Source organism: Prionailurus bengalensis, chromosome D2, assembly GCF_016509475.1.
Source record: "Prionailurus bengalensis isolate Pbe53 chromosome D2, Fcat_Pben_1.1_paternal_pri, whole genome shotgun sequence".
NCBI lineage: Eukaryota > Metazoa > Chordata > Mammalia > Carnivora > Felidae > Prionailurus > Prionailurus bengalensis.
The window spans coordinates 82,397,799-82,417,295 of NC_057351.1; the positions used below are offsets into that span (position 1 = coordinate 82,397,799).

Below are 19,497 nucleotides of genomic sequence, written 5' to 3' on the forward strand. Positions count from 1 at the left end.
AGGTGAGTTAGGGGCTCCTTTATGGCACAGGATTCTCTGAAGGAAATACACACAAGGCAAATGTTCGAGAGGATTAGGAAAGAGATAGGAACAAAGAAGGTAGGAATAAATCTAAATCAAGAAAAGCAACATATAGCTTTGTTGGAGCAAGATGCAGTTTTTATTTTCTTACTTTATTTATTTTACTTTATTTTATCTTACTTTATTATTAAAATTTAGACTCATGCCCCTCAGGTATGTTGTTTTCTTTTGTGCTTTGATCAAAATCCATCATAATCTCATTATCGGCTTCCCAAGCCCTTAAGGATGAATCAGGTTTTCTCACTGTGGTTTGTATATCTAAGTGCCTTCAGGAGTGAGAGCCCCTGACAAACTAGCTCTCGCGTCTGCACTGGCTTGGCCGGGATCCTCCCTGAGGCACTGCTGAACAAGTCAGGTCCTTGGGTAGAAGGGCCACTGCTCGAGCCAGTCCATTGAGTGGTCCCTTCCTCATAAGCTCCACCTTCCAGGGCTTCTGGTCCTGGCTGGATCACTCAGCCTCTTCCGGGGGGCCCCCCACACCCATCCCTGCGACTCTGCTCCCTCCCTCAGTCACCACTCTACTTACTTTCTAACAAAGTGGCCATAGTATCATTGCTTGAATCACTTCAAAGGTGCCCAAACCTCTGGGGCCCCCACCACACCCTCCACAGGCAGATCCAGGCTTTTCGCTGGCAGGAGCCCCCCACCCTTGTAGCACTCTCCTCTCTACCCACAATATCCTGCCTTATTTTTAGAACATGCTCTTGGATTCCCAACCATTTGGACTTCCCACGGTCTTCCCTGGGTGTGGAAGGGCACCCCCGCCCCTACTGTTCTCTTCACCTTGGAGCCTCCCCACCCCAGCCATCCAGGAAGGTGCCTCCCCACCCCTCCCCTGGCACTCTCTGCCCTGGCCTTGGAACTATTTGTATGTATCCTGTATCTCCCTACTTTGAGTATTTCATGCTTCTCAGGCCCCCCTAAGAAAACTGGGGGTCTTGTTAAAATGCAGATTCTGATTCAGTAGGTCTTGGGTGGGGCCTGAGGCTCTGTGTTTCTAAACAGCTTCCAGTAATGACAAGGCAGCTGGTCCAGGGACCACGGCAGTCACCAGGCCCTGCTTTGGCTCAAGCTACTTGGTGGCCGGGCCGGGCAGGCTGTGTCTGATGCTCGTGTGCCTCCGAGGGAGACTGGTGAAACAGACTGAACACTCAGGCAAAAAATTTTTTTAGTAAACTTTATTTTTTAGAGCAGTTTCAGATTCACAACAAAAACGGATGCAAAGTGCGCAGGGAGTCCCCACACACCCCTGCCCCTACCCCTGCACCGCCTCCCCCTCCCCCACTGTCACCCCTGCCATATTTTGATTCATCTTTTATGGAATGGAGAGCCTTCTGGCCAGCGCTTGAGCAAAAGGCCACCGTCACTGAGACGTTCCACAAAGTACCTTCCGTTGGGCACGTTTGTCTCCTCTGTGGGGTCTTGGTTCCTGACCCAGACTCTGAGCCCCTTACAGGTCTCAAGGGGCAGATCTGTGGCATCATTTCTGCAGTGCGTGGGTTTCAGGGGAGGGGTGTTTTCCACCAGCTCCTTTCCCGAGCCTGGCGCTAACCCTGTTTCAGTACCGCGTTCGCTGCAGAGGCTATAGATCAGACAAAGACAGTCTTCCAACACCTGGACCGGCTTTTCCTTCCCGGACTCTGTGCGTCTTTTAGAAATGACAGTCCTCGGTCAGGACGATTGCCGGGGCTCATCCAGGGAGCGAGCAGGACAACCACACTGGGAGGGCACCTGGTTTGGGCCACAGGCTCGGATTTAACAGCTGACCCGGGTTGCACCCCAAACTCCATGTGCTTTGCTGCTCACGCTCCCGCAGCATTTAAGTCACAAGAATTTGGTTTGATTTTACATTTAATTCCTTTTAAGGGGGAGAAAATGCGGTTTTGGTTTAAAAATATATATTCAGGCAGGGGGACTTCGCGCCATAGTTGAATTTGAAGGCTGGGGATCACGAGATTCTAAAATGGGTGCTAAACAGGACCTCAGTCTGGCAAAAGTATGACTCAGTTAAAGCTCCATCAATACAGGCTGTCACCATGTGGCTGTGTCCCTGTGTCCGTAAGGAAATCTTCACTATGTCCTTAATATGTGGAAACTTTACACGTTCTAGAGCTCATTTGCACTGTTGTAAATGTATCCGGCTTCCTAAGGGACATAGGGACTTACAGAATCCGAGGTAGACCTTGGCAGGCAGTAAAGGAGCGGCCGCCCGTGGAAAGCGTCCCCGAGGCCGCAGGGACGGCGGAGGACAAGGGACTGGGGTCAGAGCGTATTAAAAGTTTCTCTGTCTTTGTCCTCCAAAAGCTGCAGTGCTGAATGGATTTTCTGCTGCTTTATATTGGACACTTCGGCTTTTGAATTCTGTACGGTTATCTTTCTCTGTTTCTTCCACACGAAGTCATTCTATTTTTGCTTTTCTATCGTCTTCAAAAGTTTTTGAACGTCTTTCAGCCAGGCTCTTGGACTTTTCATCTTTTTCTTTCTCTCCATAAAACGTCATTTCCATCTGTTTCCCTGTTCATTCTTTTACGGTTCTTCCTTCCCAGGCTAATAACCACTCCTAGCTCCTTTTCCATTCTGTTTTTACCACCCGTTTGAGCGTCCCCCTGAAAGCCTTCTGTCGGGCTTTATCCCTGCAGACGGGCGTTCTTTCCTGAACATGCTCTGTATTGTCTGTCTTATTGTGTTTGCTTGAGGCCTAGTAATTTTCAATAAAGCCCTTAATCCAAGTACTTCACTGAAAATTACCAGGCTTCTCTATGGAGGATGAGTCAAAAATAGAAGCCCTGCTATCAAGAAAATGTAGTCGGAGCGAGCGAGCGAGAGAGTCCACATTCACCAGCGTTCAGCCACCTCCGAAACCAAGGGGCCGCCTGGCAGTCCCGATCAATGGGGATCGTGACTGCGAGCCCATGTGCTGCGTGAAGCTCTGTGACTGTTTCCACCCGGAGCCTGGCTTCCTTTTCCCTTAAAATAACCTCGCCTTGACAAAGTTCGCACTTTGCCTTGCGCCCAAGTCAAAAAGGAGGCATCTCGCGTCTTCCTGTGAACTAAAAATAAGGATTTGGGGAGTCGGTTTCTGCATTCGGTGAAGTGGCTGGATTTCTTCTCTGAGGATGTGGGTGACATGTTTTCATCCTCTTAGTTTCTCTTTTAAAGCCCAGGGGTTATTAAGAGGAATCACGAGGATGGGCACGTAACGACGCCCTCCTCCTGGATTACGCTCAGCATTTCCACAGTTTGAAAATCCTGAAGTTTGCCAGAATCTATTCGGTTAGAAAAGATTTGACCTGCTAACATGTTCAAAGAGATCATGTGAATAATGATTTGCTCCTATATAAAAAAAAAAAAAAATCGGGGCGCCTGGGTGGCGCAGTCGGTTAAGCGTCCAACTTCAGCCAGGTCACGATCTCATGGTCCGTGAGTTCGAGCCCCGCGTCAGGCTCTGGGCTGATGGCTCAGAGCCTGGAGCCTGCTTCCAATTCTGTGTCTCCCTCTCTCTCTGCCCCTCCCCTGTTCATGCTCTGTCTCTCTCTGTCCCAAAAATAAATAAACGTTGAAAAAAAAAATTAATAAAAAAAAAATCATGTTTTATCAAGGCATGAGCAAATTCAATGTTTAGAGTCCGTAACAACCCTACTCCCCACTCTCTGCAGGACCCCTAACAAGTACTCCCACTGCCAGGCCTTATTGGTGCCAGGGGCGCCCCTGAGTTAGAGGCCAGCCTCCAGGCATCCCCGTCGAGCCCCGGGGGTCATGTGCAAACAGGTAAATCACAAAACCTTCCTCTGGTCTGACACTTTGGTGGATGCTGGGTCTACCTGTCTAACAGGTATGGGAGTGATTACTTCTAGGGAGAGTGGGCAGGCTTCATGGAGGAGGTGGCATTTCGACTGGCTCCTGAAGAATAAGATAAAGTTTGCCTGGCAATGGCTGGGAAGGGCAGGAATTGCAAAGAATGGGAGCAGCACAGGTAAGGGCCAAGGCCACGGCTCCTGAGGCCATCTCGCTTTCCTGAGGAAGTGAAGAAGTATGTCTGCAGGGTGGGGGGTGAGGGATCCTGAGACACACGGATGTAGAGAACTGGAGATCCAGTTTACCCGTGACCTTGCACGTCCCCTGAAGATTGATTTACTCCATGAAGCACAAGGAGCCAGAGAGATTTCACGCAAAGAGGCAACAGGGATTCGTTTTCCTCTTTTCAGAGGGTAATTCTGGCTACTTGGTTGGGGGCAGAGGGGACGGAGACCCACTGGGAGGTGGCCTGTGAACTGGAGGCCTGGGGCAAGGTCACCAGCAGCAGGGATCAGGAAAGGGTGGTGGCACTTCCGGAAACGTGAAGTCAGCTGATCCCACACTGCCTCCACTAAATGGGTCAGGGTCAGAAGAGCAAATGCCAGGCGGAGCCGGGACACCCAGCACAGCTGAGGCACCTGGGGACAGGGCGAGGATCAGCGTCCTCACGTGGCTGGAACATTGGAAGAGACGCCTCTGCTAAGTCCAGGGAGGTTCTATTTCCTGCAAGGCAGTTAAAGTGGTTCTGAGTGATGAGGTTCCCGTCACGCATCAGTTCTTTTTCAAAGGAGTTGACTTTCCAGCTAGCGGTTACCCAGGCAGTGTGATGCCCCTTTGACCTCCACACATCCCTGGCCCACCCTCATCCACTGGTCTGTGTCTGCGCCCACAGATTCTGCTTCCCTCCTCCGAGGGATGGACTCTCCACATTCCTACCCTGTGTCCCGGACCTCCCTGCCCATCCCAGGACGCCAGGCCAGCCCGTCTGTCCCGCCCGTGTCGTGTCAGCGCCTTGCTCGCTATTGACTAATACACCTCCATCTACAGCCACACCCTATTTCCCCCGTGTTTAAAAGAAGTTCTCTTGTTCGGACTGCCTGTCAGTCTCCTCCTGTCTACACAATTCCTCAAAGAGCTATCTGTACTCACTTTTGTTCCTCTCCCCTGTTCTCTCTGCTCCCGTTGTAGATGCCCAATCATTACCTACAGAATCAAGAAACATAATCCCTTCCCTGCAGCCTGATTTAGGCTTTTCAGAATCTCACAGAACTACAGATGTCCTGGCCTGAAGAAAAAATGCAAAACCTCTGCGTTTTATATGTTTCCTTCCAGGGCATTAAAAGCTGAGCAAATAGTTTTCTGTTTTGACAGGCAAAGAGTTTCTGTGGGGAGAAACAAGCCATATTAGTGAATGTGACTTAGATGGGCAGTGATTCCTTGATTACTTGACCACACCAGAGGGGAGGGCTTATTGTTGATAAATCCTTTATGAACCTTTTCATAAAGGCTTCCTACACCCTTCCTAAGTCCCAGTTCCCACTGGCTTCCTGCCCCATCTGACCGGCTTTCTAGATGCCAACTCCGCCTTGTGCCTGCCCGTGCAAGGAGAAGACGGCATTGTTCCTGCCAGATCGGGCGGCCCTGTGCCACAGACCACAGAGACAGTGCACCTGCTGGGCTGCGAGAGGGGGGTCTGACTCGCTCGCTCTCTCTGAGAAATGTCTTTGCAAAAATGTGGATCCTTTGATCTAGCTGACGCAGGTTGAAAACACCAGGAGGACCAGGGATGGAGCTTGGCTCAAGAAAGAGCAAGAGGCCTGGAGAGAGGGTGGGTGTCTACAAGGGTCTCTATTCTTTCAGCTGAGCCACAGACCTCGAGTCACCATGGCCCTTCTCATGACACGCATCTTCCCTGGGGACTCCCACCCTTCATCCTAGAGGGACTAGAAGGAGACTGTCACTCGCAGGCTCCTGGCCTCACTTACTGGACAAGACCTAAAGCTAGACCTCACTCATCTCCGTGCAGAGGGATCTCGACAGTGTTCTGGATTCTTCTGCACCATTGCATATCCTCAACCATTCAAACGTCCATGACCTATGTGGGACACTGGAAATTCAGATGCAGTTGAATATGACTCTTCCCCCAACAATTGCCTGGAAGAACAGCTGAATTTTGGAAGAATAACTGAGACTCAAGGATCCCATAAAACATCTTCACCAGTGAGTCACTTACAGCTACTAAGTGGATTCAACCAGAGTTGTCCACGCTGTGCTGGTGAGTCATCGACAGCCAGAATTAATAGTAAGGGACAGTCATCCTGGCTGGCGTCTACCCTGTCATCCACCACGGCTCCCGTGCCCAGTGAGGTCAGTCTTGTCGTCCTGTGGGTCAACTGTGCGGTTCTCCATAGGAAATCAATAGCTGATCTGTTCTCCACAGCCACTGTTGTCATGGAGTGAAGGAAGGAGTTTCACCAGAAGGAAAAAAAAAAAAGAAAAGAAAAAGTTTGTATCCGTGAAACTTGAAGAAATGGTACTTCCTGGTTACTGGGAGGTTCAGAATGGTAGAAAAAAGTTATCATCTCAAGAGAGTGTAGCTAAGACCATCTGAAGAAAAGGGACAGAGGAAAGAGTGTTCTCTGAGCGGCAAGTAACTAGCGATTTCAAGGATGCAATAAAGTGGACTAAGGATTTCAAATCAGAAAACAATGGTGTGTGTGGATCTGATGCTTCCTCATTCAGGGCTGTGGGAAACTTCATAGCCTAGTGCAGGAGCTAAGGCAGAAGTTCAAACCCACGAGTTAAAGCCAATCTTTCACAGAGGTAATCTAAATCTCGATCGCATTGAATCTGTCTTCTCTCTGGTACTGAAATATCTTCCAAGGGGTTCTCATCAGAAATATGAATTGCCCACACTCCTTAGAGCCCTATCCAATTAAAAGTAGATCTAAATCTTCCTAATGCAGAATCCTTTAAGACACTGGGGGAAGAGGAGGGAATGTGTATTTATAGAAAATCTGATAGAAAACACAACTATGTCACTTCAAGGGTGAGTCGGATAAGGTATTTATTCAAGACTTACATTTCTTTTAAAAACAATTACTTTTGATATGTATCTAAAGCATCTCCTCTGTCATTTAGGATAAAAACAGATTAAGCTTTTACTCAGTAATGAATTAGGCGCCCTAACATTCTAGGCAGCTCATAGAGTGTGTGTTTGCAGAAAACTAAAGAAAAATCCTGTGACCAAGAATCACAAGTTAAAGTTTTCTTTGAAATGGAAATACTCTAAGGGAGGAATTGGTTACTGGAGCTTAAAAAAGACATTGAAAGTGCGAGAGAGGTTTCCCCTTCCTAGAAATGTGAGCTTGGGCCCCGGCAGAGGACCCGAGGAGGATCTGGAACAGGAGATTAAAATAATCCCAGAATGCAAGGCATCTCTGAAAGCACCAGCAGGATGGAGACAGTGGCAGCTCCGGGAAGGGAACAGTGTGTGGACCCAGGAAGGGCATCTTGGCCACTCTCTCTCTTTCCTGGGCGCTGGTCCCATCTCAGAAATCTTTTTCTACTCTGGGCTTATTTTTATTTTTGTCTTTCAAATTGTTAAAGTATAACTCTCGTTCCAGAATAGCTTTTTTTCTCATAAAAAATAGCAGATGGTTTATTTAAGTAGTAGCTATAAAGAGCATTTTAAGTCTATTGGGCTGTTCAGTAATAAGTAAGGCCCTCGATGGGGTCATTCTACTCAGAAGAAGCAAAGACCAACCGGCAGATGGGTGTTCAAGGATGAGGGTGTGCCCAGTATGGGAGCTGGTCACTTGTGTTCTCAGTGGGAACCTGGAATTAATGACTAGTCTAGTTTTTATCTATCTATCTATCTATCTATCTATCTATCTCTATAAAGTCTATTTATTTATTTATTTATTTATGTTGAGAGAGAGAGAGAGTGTGCACACTCAGTGGGGGAGGGGCAGAGAGACAGAGGGAGAGAGAATCCCAAGCAGGTTCTGTGCTGTTAGCACAAAGCCTGACACGGAATTTCGACTCATGAACTGTAAGATCGTGACCTAAGGTGAAATCGAGAGCCAGATGCTTCACCTACTGGGGTCCCCAGGTGCCCCAAAGTATCCTTTTAAACCCATCCGAGCAGGAGGGAGTGAGAGAAGCCGGAAGTGCTAGGACATGGTCATTGTTATGGGCTGAATGTTTGTGTTTCCTCCCTGCCCCCACCGAATTCTTACTTTGGACCACCGCGTGGTTGCCTTTGGAGATGAGGCCTTTGGGAGGCAATTATGTTTATATCGGGTCATACGTAGGGGTGGCCCCCATGATGGGAATCACTGCTCTTCTGAGAAGAGGAAGAGAGCCCTCTCTCAAAGCTCTGTGAGCACATAGTGAGAAAGTGGTGTTCTACAAGTCAGGAGGAAGGCCCTCACCAAGAACTGAATCTGCCTGCACCTTGATCCTGAACTTCCAAGCTTCTAGAACAGTGAGAAATAAATGTCTGTTGTTTAAGCCACCCCATCAATGGCATTTTATTATAGCAACCCAAACTAATACATTCATGAAAAGCAAGAGTTTTAGAAAAAGATCAGGTCGGGCCAAGTACACCTCTCTGTGCCCTTGGGCAAGTTGCTGACCTGTCTGACCCCCAACTTTCTTATCTGCAAAATGGGTGTGATGAAGTACCCACCCAATGAGGCAAGGGACTTGCTGGACAGACAGCAAGCTCAGAATCACTTGTCCTGACTTTAGCGGCCACCATCTTGTGGGAATGGTAGCCATCAAGAAGTGGGCGTTTCCTGGCTGGGGAAACGTTATGTGGAATGGTGTGGTGCTTTCCCGATTCTAAATCAATAATCTTCAGTTCTTCTAGTAACCATTCTTCAGTAGGCCTTCAGCTGTGGTCCAGAGGTTTTAATAATGCTCGGTTCCTGCCCTCAAGGGGCCTGTGGTCTCTAAGGAGGAATGACAGAGAAGCACTCCTGTTTCAATACATTACCACCAGGTTGGAAGTCAGAGGATCCTGGGTCATCGTGGGAGCACACGGAGAGTTGGCGTCCAGAAAGGCTTCCTGGAGGAGGTGGTTCCTCCATATGTAACATATTCTTCTCAAGTCCACCACTTTATCTTTCCCAAGAAAAAGAAGGAAAATTCAGGTCTTAGTATATGTATCCATTAATTATTCCACATACACCAAAGTCTATCAGCCTTCTAATAAATCAGTTACTTGATTGGAAACCTACTTTCAAACTACTACCACAGAAAGTTCCCCCTTGCAAAATGATGTCAGGCTTTAAAGCCTCACAGTATTTGCACACATAAAGCAGCTTGTTGCAAGCTTTAATTTAGCATTGAAAGATATCCTGTTCTTACTGACAGTCCACCGTTGTGTTTATTCAATGGGATGACTTGGGAAAATCGCAAAACCAGGCTCCCTGTAGCCTCTCGTAGCCCCGTGGTGCCTACCCTCGGCTAACCGGCCGCTCCGAGGCATCAGAGGCCGCCCCTGGCAGTGGGAAGTAGATGGAGCAGGCCAGAACCGGCCAGCAGACTGCTTTGACCCTGGGCAGAGGCGTGACTGATGAGCCAGTAGTGGACAAGTTTAGTCAACTGACATCTGGTCATGAGCCTCTAGAAAATATTTGTATTTTTCCCACATTATTCTCGTAGTGTTTTCATATTCAGCAAGCGTATTTCCAAATTGTTTTCTTATGAACAGTTGTATTACTATTTCATCCCTTGACTGCATGGTTCAGGTTTGAGTTTCTCTTTCTTTTTCTTCGCAGATGTGGGAGGAGGCCATTGCTCTGGGTAAGGAACTTGCTGAACAGTATGAAAACGAGATGTTTGATTACGAACAACTCAGCGAATTGCTGGTAGGTCTTCTTTTCTTTCTAGTGAAGTAAACACAGGCAATCCACACTTGTTTTTCTGGGATTTCCCTTCCCGTTTTGACGTTGGGATTCCCCTCAGGCCTTCTGTGGGCTTGGCCATGGTCCTCCATTTTGTCCAGGATGAGAGTCTTGATGTATTTGCTGACCGATTCTGGCTCACGAGCACTCACGTTTATTCCCAACTGAGCTTTGGTAACCAGACTAAAGCTGTAAACAACCACTGACCCCACATGTACAGAGCTCTTGGTGGCCCCAGAGTCTCTGAGAACCTCAGCTGGTTTAAAACTGACCCCATCTACAAGGTAGGTGGGAGAAGGGAGAGTAACCCAGACCTTTCTCTTGCTACAGACACTGTTTGTATTCAGCAGATCTACTTTATGATGGTATATATAATATTTATCATTAATTTAGACCAGAATTCTGCCCTTTGAAATTCCTCTTTAATGTGGCCCAGTATCTAACTGAGACCAGTTTTTAAAATACTAAAGACCAGCCACTTAATCAGAAGGAAAACCATTTCTGTGGCACCTCTTTGGTTTTTGAGAACACAGATAAATCATACTGGTTACTGAGTTTTGCTCTTTTGGGCAGATTCTCTGCTCAACACTGGGGGTGAGGGACAAATTCTGTCCAAGCCGTGCGTCGAGGTATCCAGATGCACCAGGCGCATGGCACCTCCCTCATCGTCATCCTCCCACCCAACTGGAATTGCCAAAGCTTGTAGAGCCCACTGGAAGATTCTAGAAGAACAAACGCTCAAATGCACTATTCAAACCTGAAATGTTCTTTCTTCCTTTCAGAAAAAACAGGCTCAGTTTTATGAAAACATCGTCAAAGTGATAAGACCTAAGCCTGACTATTTCGCTGTTGGCTACTACGGACAAGGATTCCCCACATTCCTTCGGGTAAATTTTGATTCTGTTCAATCGAAGCCAAGATTGCTGCCTGGGCAGAGAGCCCCTTCCCATTCCGAGGAACGATTTGGACTTTGCATCCGTGGGTCGCGGTCTGACTCTGTACTCTTAATAGCTTTGCGCTTAGCTTAGGGTGTGAGAGAAGGGCTGATAACATTTTCTTTGGTTGCATATAAGCTTTCCATCTGAACTTCCCTAAACGGAACTCTCCTTCAGAGATTTAGGTGTGTTTTTTTAAATTGTGGTAAAATACAGGTGACATAAAATTTGCCACCTTAACCAGTTTTAAGGGTACAGTTCAGTGGCACTAAGCACATTCACATTGTTGTGCCATCATCCATCTCTGGAAATTTTTCATCTTTCCATCCTGAAATTCTGTATCCAGGACAACGGTGACTCCACGTTCCCTCACCTCTCAGCCCCTGGCAGCACCGTTCTACTTCCTGTCTCTATGAATTTGCCTTTTCTAGGTACCTCATAAAGTGAAATCGATACACTCTTTGCCCTTTCGTGTCTGACCTATTTCCCTTGACATACCGTCTTCACGGTTTATCCATGTCGGGGCATGGATCTGAATGTCACTTCTTTTTATGGCCGAGTATTCCATTGTATAGATATACCACAGTTTTGTTGATCCATTCGTCCTTTAATGGACATTTGGGTTGTTTCGGCTATGGTGAATCATACTGCCGTGAACATGTGTATTTTTAATTATGTGAGAAATTGTAAGGGGATTTTTCCGGCCACATTGCTGGGGACTCTGAATCGCCTTCCATTCCTTAGATAGGTATGTGCTGTTTGACACGGGATTGCAGAAATACTGTGATCGTCAGCCAAATGCCCATTTCTTAGCACTCATGAGGCCAGAGGATAAATTGTGTAAATAAATACTGCTTGACCTACTAGTAGAATTGTTTCAAGTTTCTCTTGGATGCCATTGACCAGTGGGCCATGATTTCCTGTCATTTCTTAAGACATTTTTTGAAGGCACATGGTTTTCTCTTATTCTGGGAGACCACAGGTGATTCCTCTGGTTTGGGGAAAGCGGGATCTCTTGTCTAGAGCATAGCTGTGTGGGGCAGTTAGATCCAGGAAAGAGGTTTTCCTAGTCCCGGAGCTGTGTTCCTTTGACCCTGGTGGTTCTGACTGCCCAGACGTTCTTGACGTACCTCCATGCTGCCACCAGCAGGAAGGACTTACTTGCTGAGGACCTGTCATTGTTGATATGACATCAACAAGTGAGCCTCCCAGGTCTGGTCTGCTTCAGAATGTGACCTGTTGATTTGTCCACTCACTCAAGGTCTGGGGTGACTGGGGCATCTGTCCCTACCCTGTCCCTGCTGGTGTGTCCTCTCTCCTTGACACCTCAGCTTTTCTCGTGCAGCTGTGGCACCACATGCCCGGGACAGCAGTTGACCAGAGACCCAGATTTTGGAGAAAATCTTCTTCCCAAAGAATGAGTAAAGGACATTTGGTTATAAGCCCTAAATTAGGGAGGATTTTGAAGTTAACTACATTTTATTTTTAAGAAGTTTATTTATTCTGAAAGAGAGAGAGAGAGAGAGAGAGAGGGAGAGAAAGAGAATCCCAAGCAGGCCTTGTGCTGTCAGCGCAGAGCCTGACGTGGGGCTCAATCCCGTGAACCATGAGATCATGACCTGAGCCGAGTTCCAAGTGTCTGACGCTTAACCAACTAAGCCACCCAGGGGCCCCTGAAATTGACCATATATAAATAAAAAACCAAGCTGAAGAATATTATGGGCTTGGAGTTGACGTTGTTAAAGGCTTCCATTAAGGTGTATAAATCTGTATGTGTGACCCCATGTATGTGTCTCTAAGAGAGAGATCGAGCCTACATCATGGCTGTGCTGAGATGTTACAGTGTGTGTGGCCCTCTGTGGACAGTGCTGTGACTTCCCACTACTCACTATGCCTCTGCCCTGGCTTCCTGACGTGCCGGTGGGCGGGGCGGGCACTTTGCAGTCTCTGAGCCAATGGATGCCTGGCGTGCAAGAGGGCTGGGAGGGCACACACGATGTGTGTGCTCCGGGGACCGCACTGGGTCATCTCCCCTGTCAAAAGGACAAAATGCAAAGTGTGAATAAAGGGTTTAACGGGCATGATTAATATTGAACTGACTTCCCCGCCACACCTGAATAATTCTGCAGGACTATAGCAGTATATTTATTATGCTTCACAGATCCCCTGGCAGGGGTCAATCTGACAATGACATTAGCGGTTACAAAAACTCAGGGAAAATGTTTGGCTGTTTAATGCCCCTGAGGAACTAACTGTCCCTTTTGCTTTGTTTTTCTTTAAGAATTAGTCTCGTTGGCTTCTGGGTTTGCCTTTTTTGGTTGTTTGTTTGCTTTCATGTTAATATTTATGGTTCTTCCAAGGAATAAATATCTTTGACTATATATACATTTCCCCCTTGTTTTCATGTTTGAAGGGACTGCTTCAGAATGCAAAATAATTGACATTTCTAGAAAATGTTAGTAGTGCTTTCATCTATAACTCACTAGTGTTTTTCTATTAAAGTCTTTATATACATTTTATTATTATGTCTTTCTTCTAGTGTAAAGCATAATAAATTCATGCGAGTTTTGTAGTGGCCTGTTAATACATTAAATCTTCCTGAATTTCTGAAATGTTTGGCTTTATATAGCTTTAAAAGATGCCCACACTGTGTATTTATATTTCTAATTAAGGCTACATATTACTTTGGTCTCTGCTTGACATTATTTTTTTAGAGAAAGAGAACATTTTTCTTCTATAATGGGTACTTTAAGACATACCTAAGCACAAAGTGAAAAAAATATTCAATTCTTAAACTGTTCCTTCTTTAGTGATTTATGGGGACCCAGAATAAGTCGGGACTAGGGAAGGAAAGAAATTGAGTACCATAGGATCTCTCTTTATCTTTTGAAAATTCATTAATTAGACAAATTTTAGTTTGACTTCGAACTCAGTCTCTAGGAGGTAAGCGTAAGAATGTTCCGTGGGGTGCTATTCTGTGGGCTCTCTGCCTTTCCTCCGCTCTGGCACCTGGCCAGCCAGGGTCGGGACGGATACCAGGGCTGCACCTGACTCATGACCGGCCAGGCTGGGCCTCTTGCTCGGCCGACAGATCCTGTGAGGAAAAGCATCAGCCCCCAGCCTCCTGTTTCTTGGGTCCCTTGGCGCCTTTTCCTTGTTGCCATCCTCCTTTAGGGTCAGACAGCCCTAGGGGTGAGGCAGGATGTTGGGGGGCCGGGGGTGTAGGCCCCAGAGTCAATGGTAGTGTCGCATCGCCCATTGCCACCTTTCTATGACTCAGTTGACACTCAGAAGACACTGTTGGATCTGTGAAGGTTCACAGAACTTTTACATCCTAGAATCCGAAAATTTCTTAGAGGTATGTTTACTGAGTGACTGTGTCACACCTGGACAGAAATGGCCTCAACAAGGCAGCCTGCGTAAGGAAGAAGGCTCACCGGCCTAACACCCACCCCCGAGGTCACCCCGCCATCTAACACCACCCCCAGATGGACTCTCCAGCTTGGGATTTATGGAGGTGACAATGTGTCATTTGAGATGGACAGTAGCCAGGTTTTTTTTTTTTTTTTTAATCCTTATTTATTTTTGAGACAGAGAGAGAGATAGTGCAAGTGAAGGAGGGAGAGAGAGAGAGAGGGAGTCACAGAATCCAAAGCAGGCTCTAGGCTCTGAGCTGTCAGCACCGAGCCCGACGCGGGGCTCAAACTCACGAACCCCAAGTTCATGACCTGAGCTAAAGCCGGATCCTTAATTGACTGAGCCACCTGGACGCCCCCAAAAGCCAGTCTTTAGAAGGAGAACTCTGATGTTGAACCTGTCATTCATCACTGGGTAATCGTTGGTACAGCACTGAAGGGGCAGTGAGGGCAGTCCTCCCATCGGCCTCCGGTCTCTCCCCACTGGGGAGGCCGCGGTCCTCACACCTCCCTACTTTGTTCTAGACCCCTTTCCCTGTGGTTCTGCTGGTCGCTTGGCTGTGTCCTCTAGGCAACAGCTGGGAACATCGTGCTCAGGCTCTGAGGCCGCACCTCAATCTCACGCTCTCTTAAATTCCTCTCGGCAGGATGAGAGCTATTTAATTAGGACACCATGATGCCCTTGCCCTGGTGCTTGTACCCTCTCTCGCCACCTCATGCCCACTAGAGGGTGGGCCCTGATTGCTCACTTGGTTCTTGGTGGTTATTTTGGTTGATTGTCACCGTTAAGGCTGAAATCCACCCGCCGACTTTGGTAATGTGTTCAGTGCTTCGTAAACACTATTAACTTATGTGGCTCCTGTTTGCGTGTTCTTGATTAATAAGGCCAGTGTAATTACAAGCTGTTTTTCAATTCAATGGCTTTTTAAAGAAAACTCTCAAGCAGATTTTGAAAACCAGTGCATTTGTGTGTGAACTTGTCCTGACCTTCCCCCGTGGTGTTATTTAATGAATGTCACTGTTTCCAGGGGAAAGTTTTCATTTACCGAGGGAAAGAGTACGAACGCAGGGAAGATTTTGAAGCTCGCCTCTTAACTCAGTTCCCCAACGCAGAGAAAATGAAGACGACATCTCCCCCAGGCGACGACATCAAAAACTCGCCTGGCCAATGTATCCTTTAAGACAACCCCGCGGGACAGGATGCGATCTCAGCGCCGTGGGCCTGGGTGGTTGGGTGCACTTGGGGGCGTTGTCATGCCTGATGTCCATGCTGCCTTGTGATCCTTAACCCTCTTCACCCTTAGACATTCAGTGCTTCACCGTAAAGCCCAAACTTGACCTGCCCCCGAAATTTCACCGGCCTGTGTCAGAGCAGATCGTAAGGTGAGCGTCCCATTCCTCCTGCCCAACGTACGGATGATGAAAGACTGTGCACAGATCTCTTACTAAGAATTTCCCCCTCGAAAGGATGGATTTTAGGCTTTGGTGAGCTTTCCAGATGCTCTGTTTACTTTGAAGAGCGAGAGAAGCAAATTATTTTGAGCATCAAAACAGTGAGGGAAGAAGTTAGTAATGTGTTGCCGGAGGGTACCAGAACTATTCCTTTCCTGATGTGGGGAGGCCGGGAAAACTTGGGAGGGCGGAGGGGGCACTCTGGTCTCCGTGTGACCCACCCGGCCCCACACCCAGTACCTCTGAGTCCCCGTGCGTGGGGAGGGCCGGACTGTTTGCACGCTGTGTGACAGGAAAAGGGATTGGGACATTTGCTTTTTTTGGGTGCAGAACCCCTTTACCCCTGCACCACCACGATTGTATAACATGGGATCATAAGGCAGATTTTTAGACTCACTAGTCGGCTATCCAAATCTGAGGTTTTGTGCCTCTCCGTTGAACTGCACCCGACTTAGCAATGCTGTAGAGACACTCTGCTTTAGATGTTTCTTTGATATCAAGAATTTTGTTTTCTATGTGATGCATGTTCTGGTTAAGAAATTAACCTCTTCAATGGCCTGATAGTGCTCCGAATCTGTTTCTTTCGTATCCTGAAGTCTGGTGGGTTGTGTTCTTCCTCAAAATTCACTCTCCTCTCTTTAACCTCTTGTTAGCCATAATGGAAAGGCAGCCAGGGTTCTGTATTGATGAACGATTGCTTCCACAAGGCACACACTTTGAGGTTTGCCACAGTCTATCTCAGCAAGAGGCATTGGAGCAAATAGTGAACGGTAGCTTATGCTTAGCTGCTTCCCTGTGATGTGGGGAGGCCACCTGCCTTTCAGTGCAGGGGACGAGTAAGTCGGGCTCTCGTACACGTGTGGAAGCCTCCCCCTCCCCAGGGACAGAAGGTACACACCTGTACCATGCATGCATGTCTCGCTGCTTGTAGGCCCTGCCTTCCGTAGACCTGAAACCAAGGTACGCAAGGCCTTTTTAAAAATAATAAACACATACTTTAAAATTTGTTAATAACTTACTAATAACTAATTGTTGATTCACTATATGAAAGTGATAAATTATGAATTAAGATGTTGAAGTAGGAAACACAAGAGCGGGGAGCTCAGGCCTGTTTCCACCCTCCTTGCTTCCCCTCTTCTCTGTGTGTGCCCGTCTCTTACTCAGCATCTTTTCTCCCCGGAAGGTTTCCAGGGACAGGGAAGAGGCAAAACCTCAGGGTCATTTTTCCACCCGCCAACATCTCTCTTCCAAGCCTGGCGGGGAGAGAAAGCCACAGCCATCGCTCCGGGTCAAGGTTGGGGATATTTTAAGGGATGCAGTGACCTGTCGCCAGGCCAGACCCCACGTCTGAAAGCAGATCGGCCGCGTTGGGGGTTAAATGTCTAACGATCTATCTGTCTCTATACAGTTTTTACAGGGTGAACGAGGTCCAGCGATTTGAATATTCTCGGCCGATCCGCAAGGGAGAGAAAAACCCAGACAATGAATTTGCGGTAAGAAACAACAACCAAAAAAATCCCAAAGAACTCACTCATCCCGCCGCCTGCGAAACTGCCGGTGGAGAACGGGCCTCAAAGGCGAGCACGGTGCAGCGTTAGAGGTCTTTGTGGCCTGGGTGCAGAAATCCCAAAACCAAACCCTAACCCCTTCAAATGTAGTGAAATGATGAACATCTCACGAAGGATGTGGCCAAGGCCTTCCGAGTTATCAGAAAGGGCAAGTGCTGTGGTCCCACTTCTTGCGCCCCGGGCACACTTGCTTCCCTCCTGGACTTCTCTGAGTTGTCTCCGTCTGGGCCCCCGGGGCCGGGAACACCCTGCGGGTGGTGCCTCTGATACAAACAGGCACACGGAGGGGCCGAGCCCTTTATGCAGCTGTTTGCAGATGACAAGCAGTCAGAGGTGAGCAGGGCAGAGACCCAGATGCTCGCTGTCCAACGCCTGAATTTCCCTGAAGCGCAAGGTAACAGGTGCGCCCGGATACCACTGAGTCGTGGGCCGGGTAATTCTATGTGACAGGGCCACAGCATCCCTGACCCTCTACCTGATCGATGCTGGTGGCACCTCCCTAGTTGTGGCAACCAATCACACGCTGCCAAATGTCTGTCCCCTGCATTAGTCACGGAAATGTTAGCACAGATTTTTGCAGCCTTTTAAAAAATGCGCCTACAGCTGGTTGAATGGATTCCGTTTGCAAAGAATAAATCAATTCTTTGAGAAAAAGCACAGTTTTTTTAAACGTTAACATTTCTCCCTCCTTCTGCCCGGCAAGCCTCCTCTGGAAATCCCTAGACAGGGAGGCATTGGCCACGGGGGCCCTCGGTGGGGGACCGGTGGCACTGCTGGGAGCCACGTCCCCCTGCCCGCAGTCAGGAGGGGTACAGGAGGCGAAAGGTCAGTTACACCCCGCTGCTGGCCCGGAGAGAAGTTTGGAGCCCTTCCAGCAAAGTTGCCTCTACCCAGCCGCCCCTTGAAGCCCTAAGTTTCCTGGACTCTTCGGTCCTCAGGGCAATGCCTGACAGTGTCCAGTCACAGCGCTGGAGGGCCGGCCCTTCCTGCCCCGAGCCGTTTCCTGTGTGTCCGCTTGAGTTTGCATTCCGTGAATTCTAGTCTTTCCCACGTAGCACGCCGGTTTCTCCAAACGAAGACCGTGCTTCTTGGTTAATGCCGGCATCCCGGGCCTGCCTGGAAACTGGTCACTGTGGCGTGGCCTGTAATAGGGAGGGGACGAGTGAGGCACTGCCCAATCAAGACACCAGCGCCAAGGGCGGTGGCTTTCTGGCGGTCTCTGTCAGGGTCCCGTGGCAACAGCACTCTCGTTTATGGAGCGTCTCTCGACTGTGGGATTTATGGGCAGTTTCTTGAATTTCCCTCACACCTCTCATATCCAGCAGTCATGTATATTCTCATACCGTAAAGAAAGAGGCACAAGGAGGTCAAGCGAATTGCCGATGGGTGTGCAGCCAATTGGGACAAAGCTCAGAAAAACCGAGACTCCTGACATTTGGGGCTGCACTAAAGCCTCGGGGGCTGCGCTCCTTTTAAATGGCCCTGAAATCCCCTAATGGCCCTGTTAGGCCCTCACACTTGGAGGAGGCTTTCAGAAGCCACAGGATTTAGTCTTTCACACACCGGATAAAGCCTAAGGCTTCCAGATAAGCACGAGGCTTTTTGCAGCCATGAGAAGGCAGGCTCGGCCCTGCTGCAGGCGGCCTGGCTCCAGGGGCCGGGCACCGGGAAGGCTGTCCCCACCTGGCCCAGCACTCGGGGTGGCCACTCAGCAAGGGGTGAAGCTCTGGGAACCAACGGGCCAGCAGGGGAGGAGGGAGGCGGAGAGAGAGCGCCTGAGTTAGCCAGGGCTGGCTGGTCGGGAAGCCCGAGGTGGGACCCCGGGACCCGACCCAGGCTGTGTTGGCCCCTGGGGACGCCCCGCAGGCGTGGTCCGGATGCTCTCAGGGCACAGGCTGCTGTTTTCTAGGACAGGCACCTGGGGGAGCCGCCTCCTGGGGCCAGAAGAAGCTTTAGCTGGGGAGACAGGAGGGAGGCCTCGGCTGGTCCCCTTCCCTCTCCCCTCCGGAGCCTCAGAAGCCAGGGATAGAAGCCTCTCTGGGATCCAGTCCAGCTCTCTGGAATTGTTGACACTCCACTGTCCCAGCTCTTTACGTCAGGACCGCTGCTGACAGCGTCGCACTGCCCAGCGATGGCCCATTGCAGGGACGAGGTTGCCACAAGCTGGACGCTGGCAGAAGGGGGGGGGGCGGGCAAGACCCCCGGCACGGGCTTCTGCGCAGCATGCGGTTACATTTACTGGCTTGAAGCAGTTTCCCACAGCACATAACGTACTATTCTACGAAGAATATGGATTATAAAATGGTAGTTACTGGCAATACGCGTGTTTTGTCAC

The 19,497-nt window shown here is 48.7% G+C and overlaps 1 protein-coding gene across 4 annotated transcripts in view; it reads left to right on the forward strand.

The window, feature by feature from the left end:
* DOCK1 (dedicator of cytokinesis 1) overlaps positions 1-19,497 on the forward strand; it is a 530,259-nt gene that overhangs the window by 478,655 nt on the left and 32,107 nt on the right. For all 4 annotated transcript variants that reach the window (XM_043597859.1, XM_043597860.1, XM_043597862.1 and 1 more), the window contains 5 exons: positions 9,666-9,755; positions 10,574-10,678; positions 15,171-15,312; positions 15,447-15,525; positions 17,003-17,087. In XM_043597859.1, coding sequence (XP_043453794.1) covers positions 9,666-9,755; positions 10,574-10,678; positions 15,171-15,312; positions 15,447-15,525; positions 17,003-17,087 — 501 coding nt within the window. The remainder of the gene's footprint in view (positions 1-9,665; positions 9,756-10,573; positions 10,679-15,170; positions 15,313-15,446; positions 15,526-17,002; positions 17,088-19,497) is intronic.